A 22,283-nucleotide genomic window follows, 5' to 3' on the forward strand; every position below is an offset into this window, starting at 1 on the left:
ACAAAGATTTCGGCCTTTTATTCTATACTGCAGCTGATTTAACCTCGAGAAGGTGAGGCTGACAGATACGCTACAATCTGTGTGTAAAAAAGATTTTTTTTCTTACAGGCCGGGCCTGGTCATACACACGCGGGCCCTAGCTAAGCTTAATAATGAACGCCCGGGCCCGGCCGAGCCCGGGCTCAATAACACGAGCCCGGGTCGGGCCCGGGCTTGGAACCACGGGCCCGGGCTAGTCTCGGTCATGTACGCCCGGGCCCAGGCGGGCTCGGGCTTTGTATTACGGGCCCGGGCTGGGCTCGGGCCTCGTAAGGCGGGCCCGAGCCGGGCTCGGGCCGAAAAATCAGGCCCGTGCAGTGCTCTAATGCTTTATATGTACGTCTTCGTGGCATCTATACGTATTTCACGAAGAAAAAAATCATGAAGCAAACGTAAAAAAATGTCCTCGATTAAAGGCAGCATACATGCAAGACCTAAGGCATTTAACCACGTTAATTGAGAAAACAGAAAAAGTAAAAAATAAATCCAAGGGTCGTACGTGCCCAAATTATGAAGCAGACCGTAGGTGGAGACTCCTGATTAATTCTGACCACCTGGGATCTTTAAGATACACATCAATCTAAGTACGATCGTTGTTGCGTTTCGATCCCATCGTACCCGCGATCTCGAGCTCAGCCGCGCGATGCTATAGGCACTTAGCTACCGTAGGGTAACAGAAATATGTGTGCCTACGCTGAACAGCTGCGCAAATTTAATCTGAGCGTTAGTTTCAGATAGATGAATAGGTCAGATGATATATCTTTGTGGCAGATGATCGCTCGAGTTTTAACCTGTGCGGTTTTCTGCAGGCTGTAACAATCAGCGTTTTCTTCATATGATGCTAGTTCAACCTCCACGCGAGCGCGTTATTTGACAATTCTTTGCTCCTACTGAAATCTGCAAATTAAGCTGCATCACAATTCCGCTGTCAGCTGTTCAATCATGTACAAAATACTATAGTATCGCAAGTTAATCAATTCCTTATAATGTGCTTCACCGTCGTGTACTCAGAAGTTGTGAGACTGAATCGGTCATTTCATCGTTCTTTCACATATCCTCTTTCACCTCTTTCATATCAAGTGACCCAAGTTTTATACTCACTTGGGCCACCAGGTGATGCTGGCTGCTGGCTGGCATAGTAGAAAACTTGGGTCACGGGGTGTGGCCTACTGGTAGTATGTATGTGCCGCCACAGGCTCGCCACATACATGTATGTATGTATCCCACAGAACACAAGACGTATTGTAGCCGCCTTGGACCAGCCAAAATCATCTAGAACGTCTACAACTATTCAAGACGGCTACAAGATGGCTTTATATGTACGTCTTGATGACGTCTTTACCTGTACGTTCTGAAGACTTCTTGACATATACGTCTTGAAGATGTCTTTACATATACGTTTTGAGGCATCTTTATATGTACGGCTTGAAGGCGTCTTTTATGTAAGGCTTGAAGGCATCTTATATTGACGCGTGTGCTCTAGGTAGACGACAACGACGATGGGAACATTAACGGACTCCGTCTAGTGGGTCAGTGGGATTTTGGCTAACGACGAAGAAGACGTGTCTCTGTTCCGTTTTGCTTAAACAGGTCGTCCTGCTGTTCTTGAAGAACGTCTCCCTGTCCTCTCTCGGCGTTGTACCGTGACAGTGGTGGAGGTGGGGTATATTGACCACGCCTGATGCTACGGACTCCTTCTGGGAGTCGTTCATCTAGCCCGGACGCATTGTCACCAGTTACGCCCGTGCACCGCTTCAGTCGTCGACTGCTAGGCCTCGCCCCGGAGTTCTCCCCTCTTCAAACCACATCTTTCCAGGAGCTCCACACATCTGGCAATGGCCGAAACGAGCCCACCACAAGCACCCCAATGCAGCCAGTCTCCCAGTCAACAACAGGTAACTGTTCTTCATCCGCTGGTTCCCGATCGCTATCGGGGCAGCGTTCGAAGACATTGAAGACTGGCTCGACAAGTACGAGCGCGTCGCCCAGATTAACCAGTGGACTGAGCAGCAAAAGCTCTCCCACGTCTATTTCGCGCTTGACGACAGTGGCCGTACTTGGTATGAGAACCGCGAAGCTAGCCTATCGACATGGCATGACTTTCGGCAGAAAATCACCGATACGTTTGCAAGTGCCGACCGACGCGACCGCGCCAACAGTTGATGGAGCTACGGGTGCAACAACCCAATGATCGGTCACAATGTTCGCCGAAGACATGGCCCGTCTTTCGTAGAGCCGACCCGAACATGACGAGGATAGTTACGCTACCTCATGCGAGGTGTAAAAGAGCAGTTGTTCGCGGGGCTTGTGCGCAATCCACCCGTCACCGTCGCTGATTTATCAAGGAGGCTACGGCTATTGACGGGCCCTTCATCAACGATGCAGGCAGTACGATCGTCTGTCCACCAGCACCGCAATCATGCCGCCGCATTGACTCCACAGTATCAGAGCTCCTTGCGTGAAATGATAAGAGAGATCGTCAGAGAAGAAGTTCACCGGACCTGACATCGACACTGGATAGCCCCGTCGCGTCAATCGCCGAAGTGGTACGCGACGAAATCAGGCAGGCGTTACCGGCCGCCGATCTTCCCGACCACCAGCGTCCCATGAGTTACGCCGCCGCTGTCGATGTTCCCCACCCGTTACAACCACACCCCCGTACAACCAGCCTCCGAGAGCCCGCTCCTTGGTCGCCACCGCAAGAGGAAGCATTGCGGCGCGCACCGTGATGCCGATGCAGTCCTACCGCCAGCCGCCATTCGCCGCGCCTTGGACCACACCGCAAAACGACCCTTCGAGACGGCCACAATTTCGGAGATCCGACGCGTAGCGCACCGCCGATAACCGCCTCTCTGTTAACTGCGGGGGCGCCAGCCATATTTCGCGCCATTGCTGGCATCGCGACACATCCTTTCGACCTCTTCGTCCGTGGTCTGATGGTCGAACGTGCAGATGGCGACTCCCCTGCTCCCTGCACGCCGCGACGACTGCTTCTCAGGGACCTCCCATAGCGCACCCGAATGACGAATCGTGCCGATGATCGGACTGATTTCGGCCATCGTCGCGCTCTCCTACCCCTCCACGCCAGATGCCTGCTGGACGTACTTTTGCTAACTTTCAAGGCCGAAGGTCGCCCAGCCCCCGCCGGGAAACTGAAGGCGGGCGACCTCTGGGTAAGGTTGCAGGCCCGCGCAAGACAATAAAAAGCCCCAACTCGCCCGCTGCCGAACGCCGAGCAGCCGATAACCACCGACCCGAAGAAGAATTGTGAGTGCCGACCTTGACGTTTTTGTGGATGGGCAGCAAGGACAGCATTAGTCGACACTGGTGCTGACTTCTCTATAATAAGTCAGGAACTCGCCCTCCGCCGTGAAGAAAGTGAAGACGCCATGGAGGGACCTCACATAAGGACGGCGGGCGGCCAATTACTGATGCCTACTGGAAGATGTACTGCAAGAATAATTTGGAGATTCCTTCTTTTGGCCGCTTCATCGTTCTTCCTGCGTGCTGTAAAGATTTGATTCTTGGAATGGATTTCCTAAGGAATACGGCGCCGTAATTAACATTCCAGACCGCATGGTGACGTTTTATAAGAGCCCTGGTTTAATCCATTACTTATCGCCGCAACACAATGCCTTTCGTCTAACAGAAGATGACGTCGTAATCCCACCTCGGTCATGTATTCTTGTTTCGGTGGCCTGTGACGTACCGTTTCATTGCGAAGGAATTGCCGATCAAATACCGTTTTGTTGTTTAGTCACGGTATCTCTGTCGCACGAGGAATTGTCAATGTCACCGACGGGCGCACGAACCTCTTGCTAACAAATTTTAGCACAGAGAGACGGCACCTTCCAAAAGGCACGGCTGTGGCTTATTTTGACGGTGTTGCGGATGTTCGCGGTGGTCGTTACGCCAGAAAATGTTATGTTCCTAACGTTTTTAATTCTTTACCCACTGAACTGTACTCAATTTCATCAAAACATCAAAATTTCATCAAACAGTACCTCAAAACCAATTTTTCTTCTGTTTAGTTGTCATAAAGCCCGTGCCATAGCTTCGATTAGTTTCGTTTGGTCTAGATTGGTGTGTATCCTAGTCTGTTTCACTTTATTTTATAGCTTGTTTTGCTCCTAAGTGGTTTTTTTCTCTCTTTGGTACTTTGCCTTTGTGTTGTAACCTCCTTTTTGTGTTGTAGCTTTGCTTTTTGTTTTGCAGCTTGCTTCAGTTTATAGTTTGCTAACTTGCTTTATTTTCTAGTACTTGTCGCTGACTGCCGGGTACAGCCCGACACGCCTTCATGGCTTGGGCTGACCGGTTATTGAATTTCTATTATTTTCATGAAATAAAGGATATTATTATTATTATTATTATTATTATTATTATTATTATTATTATTATTATTATGTAATGCGTAGGATGGATAACTGGTGGACCATTAGAGTTACAGAATGGATACCAAGAGAAGGGAAGCGCAGTCGAGGACTGCAGAAAACTAGGTGGAGTGATCAAGTTAGGAAATATTCAGGCGCAAGTAGGAATCAGCTAGCGCCAGACAGGGAGATCACAGGGAGATGCCTTCGTCCTGCAGTGGACATAAATATAGGCTGAAATATAGGGTGATGACGATGATGATATCTTACACCGTGGCCAAGGTCAAACTGAGACTTTCCCTGCCACTCCCGGTGGAAAGCTCACGCAACAACTCTGATGGTACGCGCGTCATCGTCGTCATAATGTAAAGATAGAGTTAATTCAGGCACTCGAGCCCACCACCTTTGGCGTTAAGGCGAAGCTAATTAAGGGTCAGTAAATAATATAGAGTTAATTAGGACGCTCGAGCCCACGACCTTTGGTTGGAGTGGCCGAGTGCTGGTTTCTCCGTATGCGCTGTGCTTTTGGCGCTTAGTTCGTGTTGAAGCGAAACGCAGCATGAAAGTCTCGCTGCTCGCTGCCGCGCCGAGCAGTGTTTGTGTGTTGTCTTGTGGTGCAATTGTAGATGCGGCAGTTGCTGACGGCTCCGAGCAGAGTCTTTGTCCTTTCCCAAAGCAAGCAAAACCATGTTATCGTTCGAAAAGCTTGGTTTAACACCGTTCAACCACGGCAAATTGTTTAAATGTTTTTCTCGGTAAAGCTTTTTACCTCTGCCTGTTTACGCGCTGTCAAGTTTACCCGTATGCCTCCGCCTCAAGCTTTTCCTGGGGGGTACCCTGGCCGGCTTATGTCCGTATCGGGGACAGGGTGCGTTAACTGGACTGGAGACGGGTAGTGGAGAGGGGGGAAGGGTGCGGCGATGGCGCCTGTGCACGTGGTCTGCACATCTGTGGGGATAACGTCACGCTCGTTGGAGGTGCCGGCGCGGCTGCAGCAGCGGTTGTGGCAAATGCATGGGATGTGTGGTGGCCACGGCGGCGCTTGTGTCGGCGTAGTGTGGTGCCGTAAGAAAAAAAAATATATGATTTCATAATGTACGCAGCCTAACAGCTTCGCTGGTAACCCGTCCCCATATGAATATTCCGGCCCCACGAATTTTTCTTAGCACCGCACACTGTATCAGGCATTCTGATGTGGCCACATAATAATTGGTACGTTAGTTATCCAATTAAGCATGCAAAGGCCTTAGCGCAGAAGATCATGGAGAGCGCAGGCGATAACCGTCCATAGGGAACAAGATTTTCCTGATAGGCACGGTGCTCTGGCAGGGTGCGATTTTAATGCCGCATACGCTCTCAGTCTGGTTGTTCAGCTGAAGTGAGCCGGAGAAGCATGGGAGTAATTGAACCTTGTTGGAAGAACATAATGCAAGACATTACCGTAAATTAGGGGTTTTCACATAATGCAATTTCTGAAGCAACTGAAACGAATATTAATTATAGAGAAAAGGACCCCAGGAGATGAATAGACTACAGAGTATTTTGTTATTTCTGAAGCAACATCAAATCAGCACGGACACCATTTGGTGAACATAACAAATAATTCCTATTGTGATATGACGGTTTATTCGACGTCTCACGCAATCGAGGCCGTCCACGAACGCTGATGGTGCGCACAGCGACAGACGCAAGAGCACTTCGTCCTCTTCTTCACTACAATAGCCCCCGGGAGAGAAGATGAGCCATCCTGGCGACCTACGGCGTAGGTAGGATCAAGGGGTCATAATATGGCTTAAGTCGGCTGACATGAACCGTGTCACGTCCGCGATGTCTAAGGTCGTGTGATGGCGTCACAGGCCCGACAACGTAGTTGACAGCCGAGGTACGGTCGATGACGCGGTAGGGACCATCATAGCGTGCAAGAAGTTTGGTTGAAAGGCCAGGGCTGTGAGGTGGCATCCACAAGCAAACAAGGGAACCAGCCGGAAAATGTAGTGTAGGCACGTTATTGTCATGCCGCAGCTTTTGGCTACCTTGGGCGGCGGTCGTAAGGGTACGGGCGAGCTGCGTACAGTCCTGTGCGTATTTGGCGGCTTCAGAGACTGGCGTGCATTCAGAAGCGTCGGGTCGGTATGGGAGCAGGGTGTCCATTGTACACGAGGGCTCACGGCCATATAACAGAAAGAATGGTGAAAAGCCAGTGGTAGATTGTGTGGCGGTATTATAGGCATACGTTACGAACGGCAAAACAGTGTCCCAGTTACTGTGGTCTGAGGCAACGTACATAGTCAACATGTCACCGAGTGTGCGGTTGAACCTCTCTGTCAAGCCGTTCGTTTGCGGGTGGTAGGCGGTAGACTTGCGGTGAACGATGCTGCATGCAGCGAGAAGGGACTTGTATTACTTCGTCCATGGAGCGTGGCTACAGCGAACACGATCTGTCCGCGCACTCCGCCGCGGCGGGCGGCGAGTGTCAACACCTATATTTCTTACACCGTGGATACAAGATACTGCTATTAGTACATCACCTTGCGAAACTATAAATGTTGGCTGAACTCCGATTCTCAAGCTCATACTGCTGCCACTAAGCCACCTGAATAAATCTAAAGACAGCGACATTCTTTTATCTTTCCGCCAGAGACCTCCAGCGTGGGCAGGCGATGAGACCTGCGCGACCCTATTGGTGGACCAAAGTCACGTGGTGGCGCTCGCGCCGTCTGGAAAAACTAGTGCGCGAACATCTGCGCGCAGCCGACGTTTGCTTTCTTGATTTTTGCTTTTGGTTGGGTCGGTGTCATGACATCGTACAGTGCTATAGGCGCCAACGCATGCGGCGTCTTTGGTGCAAATTCTGATGCAGCTATAGTGTCGTCATTGAATGTTCCCTGGCGTGGTACCTTGTTACGAATTCTGAAGATTACAAGAATGGAGTTGCCTTCCTTAAAGAAAGAACGTAAAGCACTGTGAAGTGAAAACGCTATAATTTATAATAGCTTAAAAGTACATTATACGCTCGTGTAATCCATAGGTGTGGTAAGTGCAAGGTCCTGACAATAATGTTTTTTTTCTCGTTTTTTTTTTTGTCGGTCCACAAGTAGTCGTTTGTGAGCGGGGAGCTTGTGTGCGCGAGGAAAATCGCGCGAAGGTTACATTTATAGTTTTTCCGAAAGTTTCTGATGTGACTTGCGCCAGAGCGTGCAACATATCGCTCATGCTGTGCGACTTCCTTTCTATTTTGACTAGCAATCGAACAGACAGAACATGACAGCCGCTTGAACACTCCATCGACGCAAATACGGGCACGTATCGGCAGGTTTGCGAGACGCCTGAACGGACGCACATTTTGCAGAAGAGCTACAAGTTGCCACATGATAGTTTTGTTAAAGTGAACTAGAGCCTGTGATTATTCGGAAAGAATGAAGGAATTTGCTCTGAATGGCGCATTTAGAATTGACTTACAAGCCGCGAAACGGCGCATCAGTAAGATAATAAGAAAACTCCGCCAAATATTATTTTTTTTCTTGACGGTCACAACTTAACTGACTGATTGCTCCGTCATGCCTGATTGATCCGTAATCCGTTACAGTACAGTGCTAAACCAAGACCGAGTTCAGCTGTGCAGCTTCTATGACTGTTGTGACCAATAAAAAGTAGTTGGCTCTCACTTTCAATGCTGCTCTGTATGTTAAAAACAACGAACAATGTTACAAGTATTTTTGAGCGGATTCATGGCCTAATGAATTATCAATTGACCCATCGCAAGCTATACCCATCGCATGTTGCCTACTTGTACGCTTACGAGGCTCAGCAGGGGCATGAGTTCGCGCAAGAGAAACACAACATACCTGAATTTAACGAAGTCGTAGGGCTCAGCTGGGGAAGATAAAAAAAATTCGTCGGTCCTTCCACTCAGTGAAGATGGTTAACCAGCGAAGCTGAAACGTGCGGCCCCGGTATTTATTCATCTTAAGTATCGTAACAGCGCAAACAATACAGGGACAAAAGGAAGGAAAAACGACAACACGGCGCTGACTCTCAACTGATATTTTATTGAAGGATCGTCTAATATATATACAAAAAATTTCAAAGAACCATGACTTGCGCAAGACACAGTGATACATCAAGGCCGTGGCGACAAACTAGGCATAATCAAAAGTTGCAGAAGTAACGAAATTCCTTGTCATGAGGAGCGATCGATGGTTCACTGATGCATCCCGTGCCCCTAATAGTTATATTGTATGCCTCAGCGATTTCTCTTGTCAACTGGTTAGTGTGTTTAAAGATGATAGAAGTCTTGTCAAAAAGGGGGCGACACCCGCATGAGTTACAATGTACCGGAAGATGACGTGGTTCAACCCCTTGAAGAGAGAGCTCATGCTCCCTAAGTCGTACGTTTACACAGCGTTTTGTTTGGCCCACACACTCATTACCACAAGATAACGGTATTGCATACACAACGTGTTTATCACATTTGATGTAGCTGTTCACATGTTTAACAGTGCATTTCCCTTTTGCCTGCTTATCTTTGAGCATAGTGTCAATAATCGGACATATGCGCCCTATCTTATGTTTCGCGGAAAACCAAACATCAATACCGTACCTAGAACCTACGTTCTTTAGCCCATGCGCCATTTTGTGCACATAAGGAACTACCGCGTTTTTTCTTCTTTCATCTGACTTAGTTTTTCTGCCTTTGTTACTTGTGTTTTTGACGCCAAGAAGCGTACTTTCACACACAGAAGAAATGAGCACATTTGGGTAACCAGAGTCTTTTAAACGAGTAACTTGATCATCAAAGGCAATCTTGGTCATATGTATACACGACTTCTCCAGTGCAGCATTTAAGACAGTCTTCGTTATAGCTCTCTTCACAAGCTTAGAATGACCGGAATTGTAATTCAAAATGGGCTTGACCGATCTCGGATCATACTTCCAGCACATATGACTTTTACCAAAGGTTAATCGTAGGTCCAGAAATTGTAGTGGATGATTTTTAGGGAGTTCAAAACTGAAGTTGAGGCCCATACCGTGCTGTCTGAATAGCATTAGAATTTCATCTACACCCGTGGGGTGAATGTCACTATTAATAAATATAATGAAATCGTCAACATATCGGAAAACGCCACTAGACAATTTAGCCAGGTGACATTCCAGTTGCCTTTCAATATAACCTAGAACTATGTCACTGATGATGGGAGCCACACACGAACAAATGCATACCCCCGATTTATGTACATAAAGATCCCCTTGCCATGACACAAACGTGGATTCTAAGTAAAAAGAAAGAAGTTCAAGAAAGGCTTCTATTGATATGCCGCAACACTTAATGAAGTCTTCTTCATCGCTATCATATTGTCACGTAGTAGTGACGATGAAGAAAACAGTCGTAAAACTGTGTACAACGAAACTGGTTGTTTATTAGGCGAACCTGTGGCCACAAAAGCAAGGTACACTCAAAGCACAACGATAGCGGCGAACACAGTCGGCGATCGTCGAAAATCTGATCAGCGGCGAAACGCGTCGGCTTTTATACCTGAGTCATCGAAGGTTCAAGATTAATCCCTGATGCCCGCGTGTCTTCCAGAAAGTTCTAGACAATTCGCGTCAGTCATGCAATCAGATAACATAAGCGTCGGTGAAAACAGGCAATGGAAAGAAGCATCGTTAACGTTCTAGAAACTTCCGATACAGGCGCGTCCTGCACCGAGCGATAACGTTTAGCATTTGTTAGCCGGTGGAAAGCGGCCACCGGTGAAAGATAAACATCTATACGTGTCAATACCCTCCCCTTAAAAAGCATCGTCCCGATGCTACAAACAAATGTGAAAGCGAAAACAAAACCACGCGTAATAAAGAAAAAAAAATAAAGTAACAAAGTACCTAAGTTCGTTAGCGGGCGTAGAAAGGCTTAAGACGCACCACATGGACGACTTCGGGTCGTGCGCGGCGCCGCTGTGATTGCGAAATGCCGTCTGGCACGACCTCATAGTCCAGTGCGCCAATACGTCGGATGATCTTATATGGTCCGAAATAGCGACGTAAGAGTTTTTCGCTAAGTCCTCGTCGGCGTATCGGAGTCCAGACCCAAACACGGTCTCCGGGCTGGTACTCGACGTAGCGTCGTCGAAGATTGTAGTGTCGGCTGTCGGTCCTCTGCTGGTTCTTGATGCGCAGGCGGGCGAGCTGTCGACCTTCTTCGGCACGCTGCAAATAGGTGGCAACGTCTAGATTTTCCTCATCGGTGACGTCCGGTAGCATGGCGTCAAGCGTCGTTGCCGGGTTCCTTCCGTAGACCAGATTGAACGGCGCCATGTGCGTCGTTTCTTGCACGGCCGTGTTGTATGCGAAGGTCACGTACGGAAGGATGGCATCCCACGTCTTGTGTTCGACGTCGACGTACATTGCCAGCATGTCGGCGATGGTCTTATTTAGGCGCTCGGTGAGGCCATTCGTCTGCGGGTGGTAGGCGGTGGTCCGGCGATGGCTTGTCTGGCTGTATCGCAGGATGGCTTGAGTTAGTTCTGCCGTAAAGGCCGTGCCTCTGTCGGTGATGAGGACTTCTGGAGCACCGTGACGCAGGAGAATGTTCTCAACGAAAAATCGGGCTGCCTCGGCGGCACTGCCTTTGGGCAAGGCTTTTGTTTCGGCGTAGCGGGTGAGGTAGTCCGTAGCTACGACGATCCATTTATTCCCGGACGTCGACGTCGGAAAAGACCCAAGTAAGTCCATCCCGATCTGCTGGAATGGTCGGCGAGGTGGTTCGATCGGCTGTAGAAGTCCGGCTGGCCTTGTCGGCGGTGTTTTGCGTCGCTGACAGTCTCGGCATGTTCTTACGTAATGGGCGACGTCGGCAGAGAGGCGAGGCCAGTAGTATTTTTCTTGTATCTTCGCGAGCGTGCGGGAAAAACCGAGATGTCCAGCCGTTGGGTCGTTATGGAGAGCTTGCAGAACCTCTGGACGCCACGCTGAGGGTACCACGAGGAGGCAGTTGGCTCGGAGAGGCGAAAAGTTCTTCTTTAGGAGAATGTCGTTTTGCAAGAAAAACGACGCCAATCCTCGGCATGAACACCTTCGGCACAGTGACGGTCTTGCCTTCTAGGTAGTCTACAAGGCTCCTTAGTTCCGGGTCGGCTCGCTGTTGTTCAGCGAATTCGTCGGCACTGATGGGTCCCAAGAAAGTGTCGTCATCCTGGTCGTCCTGTGGCGGCGGTTCGACGGGGGCGCGAGACAAGCAGTCGGCGTCAGAGTGCTTTCGGCCGGACTTGTAGACGACGGTGATGTCGAATGCTTGAAGTCTCAGACTCCATCGTGCGAGGCGACCTGAAGGATCCTTCAAGTTAGCTAGCCAACACAAGGCGTGGTGGTCGCTTACAACTTTGAAGGGCCTGCCATAGAGGTAGGGGCGAAACTTTGATGTAGCCCAGATGATGGCGAGGCACTCCTTTTCTGTTGTGGAATAATTTGATTCCACCTTCGATAGCGACCGGCTAGCGTAACTTACAACCCTTTCTAGTCCGTCAGTCCTCTGCACAAGCACGGCGCCGAGTCCTACGCTGCTTGCGTCGGTGTGGACTTCGGTATCAGCGTTTTCGTCGAAATGCGCAAGAATGGGCGGCGATTGCAGGCGTCGCTTCAGTTCTTCAAATGCTTCGATTTGCGGCGTCTCCCACTTGAACTCGACGTCGGCCTTCGTGAGGTATGTCAGTGGCTCGGCGATCCGTGAAAAATCCTTGACGAAGCGCCTGTAATAGGCGCACAGTCCAAGAAATCTACGCACTGCCTTCTTGTCGGCGGGCGGAGGAAGTCAGTGATGGCCGCCGTTTTCTGTGGGTCAGGGCACACTCCAGACTTGTTGATGACATGGCCCAAAAACAAGAGCTCCTCGTATGCGAAGCGGCACTTTTCTGGCTTCAACGTGAGTCCGGAGGTCTTGATAGCTTGAAGAACTGTTTCAAGGCGCCGGAGGTGTTCCTTGAAGCTTGAGGCAAACACAACGACGTCGTCCAAATAGACGAGGCAAGTCTGCCACTTCAAGCCTGCCAGTACTGTATCCATGACCCGTTGGAAAGTCGCAGGTGCCGAACAAAGACCAAACGGCATGACCTTGAACTCGAACAGTCTGTCGGGTGTTATAAAGGCAGTCTTCTCCCGGTCTCTCTCGTCGACTTCGATTTGCCAGTAGCCGGTTTTGAGGTCCATCGACGAAAAATACTTTGCGTTGTAGAGTCGATCCAAGGCGTCGTCAATCCGTGGGAGGGGGTATACGTCCTCTTCGTGATTTTGTTGAGGCGACGATAATCGACGCAGAAACGTAGGGTTCCATCCTTCTTCTTCACTAACACCACGGGGGACGCCCACGGACTCTTGGACGGCTGGACGATGTCGTCGCGTAGCATTTCGTCGACTTGTTGCCTTATGGCCTCGCGTTCGCGCGCCGAAACTCGGTACGGGCTCTGACCGAGTGGGCGGACATATTCGTCGGTTATGATGCGGTGCTTGGCGACCGGGGTTTGTCGAACTTTTGACGACGACGAGAAGCAGTCCTTGTATTGCAGGAGCAGAGCATTTAGCTGTTCTTTCTTATGCCAAGGAAGGTTCTGATTGACGTCGAAAGTTGGTTCAAGTACTACAGTCTTCGTTGCAGGTGCACTAGAATCCGTGAAGGCAAACGCACTGCCGGCTTGTACTATTTCGTCGATGTAGGCGACCGTTGTGCCTTTGTTAATGTGCTTGTATTCGTCGCTGAAGTTCGTGAGCATCACTTTTGCTTTCCCTTCACGTAGCTTAGCTATGCCTCTAGCGACGCAAATTTCACGATCGAGCAGTAAGTGATGATCGCCCTCGATGACGCCCTCCATATCTGCAGGCACTTCGGCACCGACGGAAATCATTACACTGGAGCGAGGCGGAACGGTGACTTGTTCTTCTAGCACATTCAAGCCATGGTAACTGATGTCTGTATCCGGTGGTATCGCGTTGTGCGTTGAAAGCGTTATTGACTTGGAGCTTAAATCGATGACTGCACCATGTTGGTTTAGAAAGTCCATGCCTAGGATGACGTCCCTGGAGCAGTGCTGCATGATTACGAAGCTCGCCGGGTAAGTGCGATTGTTAACCGTGACTCGCGCTGTGCAGATTCCAGCCGGCGTTATTAGGTGGCCTCCCGCTGTCCGGATATCAGGTCCTTGCCAGGCCGTCCTCACCTTCTTCAACTTGGCGGCGAACGGGCCACTGAAGACGGAATAGTCAGCTCCAGTGTCGACGAGAGCGGTGACGCTATGACCATCGATTACCACGTCTAAGTCGGTAGACCGTCGTCTGGCATTGCGGTTAAGTCGTGGCGTCGGATCACGGCTACGTCGGCTTGCTTCGCTGCTGCTACGTCGCGTCGGTAGGTCTTCTTTCGGCGGCGAAGTGTTGTCGTCAAGGCTCTTGCTAGGCGGTGTGCTGGTACCTCGTTGTGATGATGCGTGAGTTGTGGTCGTCGGTGGCGGCGGAGGATCTTCGGTATTGCGTCGTACAGCAACCGCACCTCCATCGGTTGCTGCCTTTAGTTTCCCGGATAGGGGCTCACGGACCGGCCCCGCGCTGGGCCAGTGTATGGTCGGCGCTGTGGCGACAGGTAACGTCCTGGTGACGGTGAGCGTGAGGGTCGTCGTGGTTGCCACTGGGCTCCGGCGAGGTAGTCAGCGATGTCGCGTGGTCGCTCGCCAAGCTGTGGACGTGGCGCGTTGACGGCGAACCCTCGTAGGCCCATCTCGCGGTATGGGCATCGGCGGAAGACATGGCCGACTTCCCCGCGGTGATAGCAGAGCGGGCGGTGGTCGGGGGCGCGCCAAATGTCCGTCTTCCGCTGGTAGCTGCGCTGGGCGACGGGCGGGCGTGCTGGCGGCGGCGGCGGTGGACGACGGAACTGCGGCGTTACGGGGCCCTGGCGCGAGCGCGGAGGGGGGCCTTGACGACGGGCGACGGCGGCGTAGGTCATCGCTTGCGGCTGTAGTTGAGGCGATGCCGGAACTTCTGGCACTTCCAGTGATCGCTGAACCTCTTCTTTAACTATGTCGGCGATTGAAGTCACCTGAGGCTGCGACCTTGGGAATAATTTCTGTAGTTCTTCCCGTACAACAGCTCTGATCGTCTCGTGCAGGTCGTCGGCGCCTAGAGCTTGAGCTTCGGCGTAGTTTGTCAGCGCACGGCGGTTGTATTGTCTGGCTCGCATTTCAAGCGTCTTCTCGATCGTTGTCGCCTCCGAAACAAATTCTGCCACAGTCTTGGGCGGGTTGCGCATCAATCCAGTGAATAGATGCTCCTTGACGCCCCGCATCAAGAACCTAACTTTCTTTTCTTCAGACATGTCGGGGTCGGCGTGGCGGAAGAGGCGAGTCATCTCCTCCGTGAAGATCGCGATGCTCTCGTTCGGCAATTGAACTCTGGTTTCCAGGAGAACTTCAGCCCTTTCTTTTCGTACGACACTCGTGAAGGTCCTCACGAATTTCTCGCGAAATAGGTCCCAAGTCACCAGGGTGGTCTCCCTGTTCTCAAACCATGTCCGAGCAGCGTCATCCAACGAAAAATAGACATGGCGCAGCTTGTCATCGTCGCTCCATTTGTTGAATGTCGCGGTCCTCTCGTACGTCTCCAGCCATGTTTCAGGGTCTTCAGCTGATGATCCACGGAAGGTCGGTGGCTCCCGAGGTTGCTGCAGCAGGATGGGGGACGCTGGGGCTGCCATTGAGGTCGTTGACTTGGCCTTGATCGCTGTGGTCTTCTCGGGAAGAAGTCCGTATTCTGGCAAAAGACCTTGCTGCCTACGGCTAGCTCGCTGGTCCTTGGCGACGTTGGTCCCGTCCTCCGGTTTCGGGCTTGGGTCGCGGCTTTGCGGGGGCGTCGATCCGCTGCATGGACACAAAAGCACCTCCACCAGATGTCACGTAGTAGTGACGATGAAGAAAACAGTCGTAAAACTGTGTACAACGAAACTGGTTGTTTATTGGGTGAACCTGTGCCCACAAAAGCAAGGTACACTCAAAGCACAACGATAGCGGCGAACACAGTCGGCGATCGTCGAAAATCTGATCAGCGGCGAAACGCGTCGGCTTTTATACCTGAGTCATCGAAGGTTCAAGATTAATCCCTGATGCCCGCGTGTCTTCCAGAAAGTTCTAGACAATTCGCGTCAGTCATGCAATCAGATAACATAAGCGTCGGTGAAAACAGGCAATGGAAAGAAGCATCGTTAACGTTCTAGAAACTTCCGATACAGGCGCGTCCTGCGCCGAGCGATAACGTTTAGCATTTGTTAGCCGGTGGAAAGCGGCCACCGGTGAAAGATAAACATCTATACGTGTCAATATACTATGCACTCCTTAACACACTTCATAACCTGGGCATGTGGAAGGGAGTAATACAAGTTTTCCACATCTATGCTGAAAGCTCCTCGAATGCCCATCGAACTATCTTTTAGGTACTTGCATACAGAATCAGAATTCGCTACTCGGAAAGGGTCGACTATTTTTAGGCACATAAGATTTTTCTGCAGATATCGCGACACAATCAACTGCCAGCTGCCTTTTTCCGAGACTATAGCCCTGAAAGGCATGTCTGCTTTGTGCGATTTCACTGTAAAGAAAACTTGTAACTCAAGGTTTTTTGTTGAGTTGAGAGTCAGCGCCGTGTTGTCGTTTTTCCTTCCTTTTGTCCCTGTATTGTTTGCGCTGTTACGATACTTAAGATGAATCCCAACCAACTGGCCCAACTTGCCGTCTTGTTCCCGGTATTTATCACTGGGTTGATGCCGAGGGTTCATTAAAATATTTATCACCTTTTATTTCTTTTAGCCCTTTCTCCAGCACAGGGTAGCCAGCCGGTATTTACACTGGCTAACCTCCTTGTCTTTCGTTCCTTTTATTTCTCTCTCTCTCAATTATGAGGTTACATGCACGTTCGGCTGCGATAGAAAGAACGACGTCGCTGACGGTATGCCCGCAGTCCGCCGTTGTCACTTGCGTTCGATATGTCGAGTTTGCTCGGCGACGTGGTTAGCAGCATTCGCCCGTTATTGGCGCTTGCAATTCTTCGAAATTACATTGCTTCAAAATTAAATCTGTCCTTTACGTAAGGCAATGAATGACTCATACCCCCGTAAACGCGCCCCCCCCCCCCTTTACGACGACAAAAGTGAAATTCTACGCTGAAATGATGAGCGTCAACGCAGCCAGCTGTGGAAGAAGACGACGACGAAGACGAACGCGGGAGCAGTGGCACGAGTGCGTGCCGAGCGCGAGCGCAACCCGAGAGGCGCCGACGAGCAGCTGCGGAAGAAGACGATGACGCTCGTGCCAATGGTGATGATGATAGCTTTCTGTACACAGGCGATTCCGCCTAGCCATATACGATTCAACCTAGAGTATAAAGCTTTGCTTCAGAAAAAGGCCTCAAAATAAAATACGCATTTTCACAGGAGGAACACTCGCAGAAGAAAAATGGCAATTAACCATAAAAAAATTTTCGCCTCCATTCGACCCTGTGAAAGCGGATCTACAGCCTGCCGCATTTTTAGCTATATCGCGCGAGCACACCATAATATGGTCGTACGACATCCTGAAGGGAACATCGCGTTAGAGGACTCTATAACTGGAGGGTGCTTAGTGCACTTGAGAGTACTTCTGCCGGTCTCGCTGGTTATTGCCGCTTGGAGGCGCTAACTGATGGACGCTCGCGCGATATAGCTAAACATGCGGGAGGCTGTACAGCGAAGCTGTTGTCGACATCACACAATCGCCACCATCTCAAGGCCTCGCACCATCGAGATCAATGTGGCGTCCGTGACCTCGCTCACCCCCTTTCTGTTGGTGCTTCGACGCCGCGGAGCACGTTCGCTGCGTCCATGCGCTTGCGAGTAACCCGTGTTCCCGAAGTGAACGTCACCAATTTTTTAAGTCTTGCCCTGATGTCGGCGCACACTCTGCGCGACAGATGCAATGGACAGAGCGCCCAATCATCAAGGGAAATTACACCATATGCGCATGTTCGTCACGCGCGCACAAAGGTGTGCAGGAGAGCAGCATATATCCTCATTCTAGTAGACCCTCCGCCTAGCGCAAGTGCGTTATTGAACTAATTCAATTTCTCAAAGTAAAGTACGTCACAAAAATGTGTAAAGTACGACCTAAACAACGCCTGCAGACATGATAGCATCCGATTGTAATTTGAACACGCGAGAAAACATAATTTTATTACGCGAAAACTCAAAGTTACACCAGCGCTGGAGACGAAATTTTTTTCTTTGTCGACGCGACGATGTGCACGCACAGACGGAGAAAATTTCCTGAGGTAGCCGCATGCAGCTTCGCTGTAAATTAATGTGTAGTTTAGCAGTTAAACATTACGTACAGGAGGGGCGTAGGGCTCAAAACAGCGTGGAGAGCCCACTGATGTTCATCGTTAATCTCTTACTCTCTTGAGGCTTTGGCTTGAAACGTGTCATGTGCGCGCCGTGCTGTGCGGCTGCTGCTTCAGGACGCATAGTAGCCTGCGCGTCCTCCCATGCTCCAAGTGGTGGAACAGTCTCGGTATCGCTCTATGCTTATGCCTTTTTCTCATTCAGATCCAATCGAAGCCGGCGGCATAGCGCCACAAGTCCAAACGGAGTCGCCGCCGCTGGCAGAGGTTGCAGCTGACGCACGGATTCAGACCGGACGCAAAGACTGGCAGAAAAGCGATGCATTCTTCGTGTACGTAGCATGTGCTTGCATTTTTGAAAGTTTGAGTCGCAACCACATTTTGCAGTTTTCCGTGTTCAAATATTCCTTTATCGTGAAAAGTGCGCGCATTTCATCTATTTGCAGTTAATAATGTGGATACAGCGACTGTGTCCTTCGTGTTGACAAAATCATAACGTCGTACGTTTATTGGCCCTAATGAAATATTTTATTATTGTCTAAAGAGCGAACGGAACCACTAATAGCTTCTCGAAATGTGCTCTCACATGAGGTCCTCATTTCTCGCCGGCGCTAGATGTGGCTCCTGCGTACCCTAGTGGCTGTGCGCACGAAGTAGGGCACACACGGGACACGAGTTGAGTGGAGAGGTGGCATGGATTTTAGTTCCTGGTTGCCTGTGAATGATATTCGTCACGTTGATAATCCAGCATACTTTATTCTCCGAAGGAGAGCAATATATAAGTTCGGGGATTCTCAAAATAAGTGGGAGATTGGCCAAAAAAATGGATACGCGGAGCGCAGCGCTGCCATTTCGTATTGAATGCTAAGATTGTCTATGTCCGTATTCATGCCTGGGCAGAAAACGACTAGTCGTGCTCGTGATTTACACTTGTGAAGCCCCATGGGCCCATCGTGTTCTCTGCGTAGTGTCTCAGGACGCATACTTGCTGGTACCACTGTATTACACCATTTGAGCAATATACCGTTTACCACAGTTCCTTTCAGAAGGTCTATCGGTCTGTTCTTCCTTATGCATTCGATGACGCACTTCTAGTAACTGCCATTTGTTGGTTTCTTGCGACAACGGGGCTTGACTTGCTTCGCTAACGAGTGACGACACTATTCTTACGGCATGGACTTCCACGTCATCGTTGTCTTCGTGTGTCTCCTGTCTGCTGACTGGAGCCCGTGACAGCATGTCTGCCAGCACTAGCCGTTTCCCTGAAATAAACTGTTGTTGAAAATCATATTTCAGCAGCCGGTGGAAAAAACGCTGCAACCGCGGCGGCATTTCACCATTGGCTTTCTGCGCGATGGCTAATAGTGGACGGTGGTCGGTTTTGAGCATCCCAATACCACAGCCATTGCTTGTTTTTCAATCTGCAAGTATCTCTCCTGGGTCTCGGTCAGCACTCGCGAAGCGTAAGCGACAGGTTTCCACGATACCTCATATCGCTGCATTAGAACGGACCCTATGCCATATTGAGAAGCGTCCGAGGTTATTTCTGTGTCTCTTCTCAGGTCGAAAATTGCCAACACAGACTGCATGCTGAGGCTACTTCCTTAGCTAATTCCATTCCCTGTCGGGATTTTCACGCCACTAGAATATCGTGTCCTTTATCAGCAGGCGCATCAGTTGGGTTTTTACAGCGAGTGCTGGCAGAAACTTTCCAAAGTAATTGACAACGCTTGGCATTCGCAGTACTCCTAGTCTGTCGGTGGGTGCTGGCATGTCGAGCATGGCGCTTACAGTGGCGGGATTTGGCTGCATGCCCTCTTCGGAAATTACCTCGCCCAAGGATGAAATTTTCGTCCCTCCTATTACGCATTTTGCCGCGTTCAAAGTAAGGCCAGAAATGTGCGCTGCTTCCAGGACCGCTTTCAGACTTTCGTCGTGTTCTTACCTTCTGGGAGTCCATATCAGAATATCATCGACATAAACTCGCACTCCCGGTATTGCATCAAATATTTCACTCATGGTTTTTTGGAAGACTTCAGAGGCCGACGCGATCCCGAATCGCAGTCTCAGACACTGATACTGCCCAAAAGGAGTAGTAAACGTCCATATTCTGGACGGCTCGTCATCGAGCGGTATCTGATGGACGCCCGACTTTGCCTTAAGACAGGAAAAAAATTTCGCTCCCGCGATTTCTGGCTCGATGTCTTTTCGTCGGGGCATCTCGTTGTATTCGCACTTCAAGCATTTATTGTTTTTCCGGGGGTCCTTGCACACCCACAGTTCGCTATTCTTTTTTTTCTTAAAGTGACAAGGCGACTCACCCAGTCTGTTGGTTCCTCTAAATCTTGCAATGATGCCTGCCTTTCGCATTCGGTCGAGTTCATTCGGTCGAGTTCCTGTCGTAGTGGCTCTTGCAAGGAAAGAGGCACATGTCGGGTCATCTGAACGACGGGGACGGCTACTTCACCTAGCACCATTCTGTGTGGGCGCTGAAGGCCCTTGAAAACTTAGGGGAAATCTTTCATCACTTGCTCGAGGTCCCTTGCCATTACATGCCGATAGATTGTTTGAAAATCCCCAATGTCTCACTGGCGTGGAGCCCTTAAATAGTTTGGCGTCCCTTTTTCACTACAAAAGAGTCTACGTCAGCTGACCTGTCACAAATTGTTACCTTTGTGGTCACAATTCCAAGGTGTTTCATGATCCCTCCGACGTACGACCGCAGTACGGAGCTTCTAGGCTTCAGCTGCATCATCGGTTGTAGGCGTTGATACATGCCGTGCGGTAGAATATTAGCTTGAGCGCCCGTGTCCATCTTGAGTTCGAGCCCCCTGTTCGCCACTTGTGCTTGGACCACCCAGTCTTGTTGGTGCGTAACTCTGTTGAGCGAGATGTCTAAGGTGTCGAAATCTTCCTCGCTACTTTTTATTTCCGCAACTTGGTTGTTGCTGTTGCAGTAATCCGCAAAATGACCCGCAGTGAACCGCCGGTGCGTCCAATCCAAATGCTGGGCAGTTCCGAGCTGCGTGTTTTCGCCCACACCTGTGGCACTTCAACACTGCTAGGTTACCACTGTTACTTGACCTCGCCCTGGCCGCGTCGACGCGCCTTTCTTGCGTTTTGGCATCGTCGTCCTGTGGTGCGCGTGATTCGAGGCTCGGCATCATCTTCAGTGCGTCAACTTGACATTCTCGTTCCCATATTTCGTTTTGGACGGCAGACACCTCAGCTGCCTTGCATACTTGTTCTGCATTCATCAACGTCAACTTGTTATCGCGCAGCAGCTTCTCCCGCACCTTGCCGTCGTTTCTTCCGGCAATTATTTGATCACGTGTCAAAGTGCCGAAATTACATGAATGCACTAGCTTCCTTAGTGCTCTGATGAACTTACCTTGGGCTTGTACTCGTTCGCAAAGACGTAGTGTTCGTGCACCTCATTTAGTTGCGATGCGCAGTATTCGTCAAACTGTTTGATTACGTGTCATAGTCCACCTTGTCCTCGCTTTCAATGAAGTCAAAATTATTATAAACTTCCAAACCTTCGTCGCCGGCTATTCTCAGTAACAGAGCGGTCTTTGTGGGTCCTGGAAACGGTTTTCCTTGTGGCGTTGATGCACTCAGAAACAGTTCAAGCTTCTGTTTGAAGAAGCGCCAGTTCTTTCCGATGTCGCCCACTACCCGCAGCTGCTCTGGTGGTTTCAGGAATTCGATGGCAGTTCTTCTGTTGCTGGCGGCGGCCCACTTGTTTAGTGCGTATGGTGCGCGTATAGCGACTTCTGACACCATGTTTCATTGAGTATCTAAGTAAGGTAGGAATGGGCCAGCTCCGAGCAAGCAAAAGACATCTTGGTTTATTGAGCACTCGTATTTAACAGTGCAAAGGCAAAGAGAGCAAGAGGGAATCGTACAGAGCGTGCGCGGTGATAAGTTCCGGCATTGCATGTATCTCAAAAAGTCTAGATAAGCATATTGATACACCTACCAAGTTAACGAAATGACCATGAGAGCTCCAAGACGTAGGTGGCTCTTTAATGACCTCCATGACACGCATGTCATGACATTCATGTCATGATCTATCATTTATGTTTGTCATACACCATTCTCATACTATCCCAAATTTGGTACTTGCCAAGTTAACGAAACGACCATGATGGCACTAAAACGTAGGCAGCGGTTTCCTGACATTTGTGTCATGACCTATCATTTATGTTTGTCATACAGTCTTCTCAATAAAGTTTTACCATACCATGCTATACACTCTTCTCATACTGTGCCAATTTTGGTACATACCAAGTTAATGAAACGACCATGAGAGCTCCAAGATGTAGGCGGCTGTTTCATGACCTACATGATGAGACGTACGTCATGACAGTCATGTCATGACACGTCATTTAGGTTCGTCAATGCCAATTTTGGTACATACCAAGTTAACGAAACGACCATGAGAGCACCAAGACGTAGGCGGTTATATAG

The 22,283-nt window shown here is 49.9% G+C and overlaps 1 protein-coding gene across 1 annotated transcript in view; it reads left to right on the forward strand.

The window, feature by feature from the left end:
• Positions 1–22,283, forward strand: part of LOC119444305 (zinc transporter 7-like) — a 205,626-nt gene that overhangs the window by 33,223 nt on the left and 150,120 nt on the right. The window contains exon 2 of the mRNA XM_049664531.1: positions 18,016–18,142. Coding sequence (XP_049520488.1) covers positions 18,016–18,142 — 127 coding nt within the window. The remainder of the gene's footprint in view (positions 1–18,015; positions 18,143–22,283) is intronic.

This window comes from Dermacentor silvarum, chromosome 3 (assembly GCF_013339745.2).
Source record: "Dermacentor silvarum isolate Dsil-2018 chromosome 3, BIME_Dsil_1.4, whole genome shotgun sequence".
Classification (NCBI taxonomy): domain Eukaryota; kingdom Metazoa; phylum Arthropoda; class Arachnida; order Ixodida; family Ixodidae; genus Dermacentor; species Dermacentor silvarum.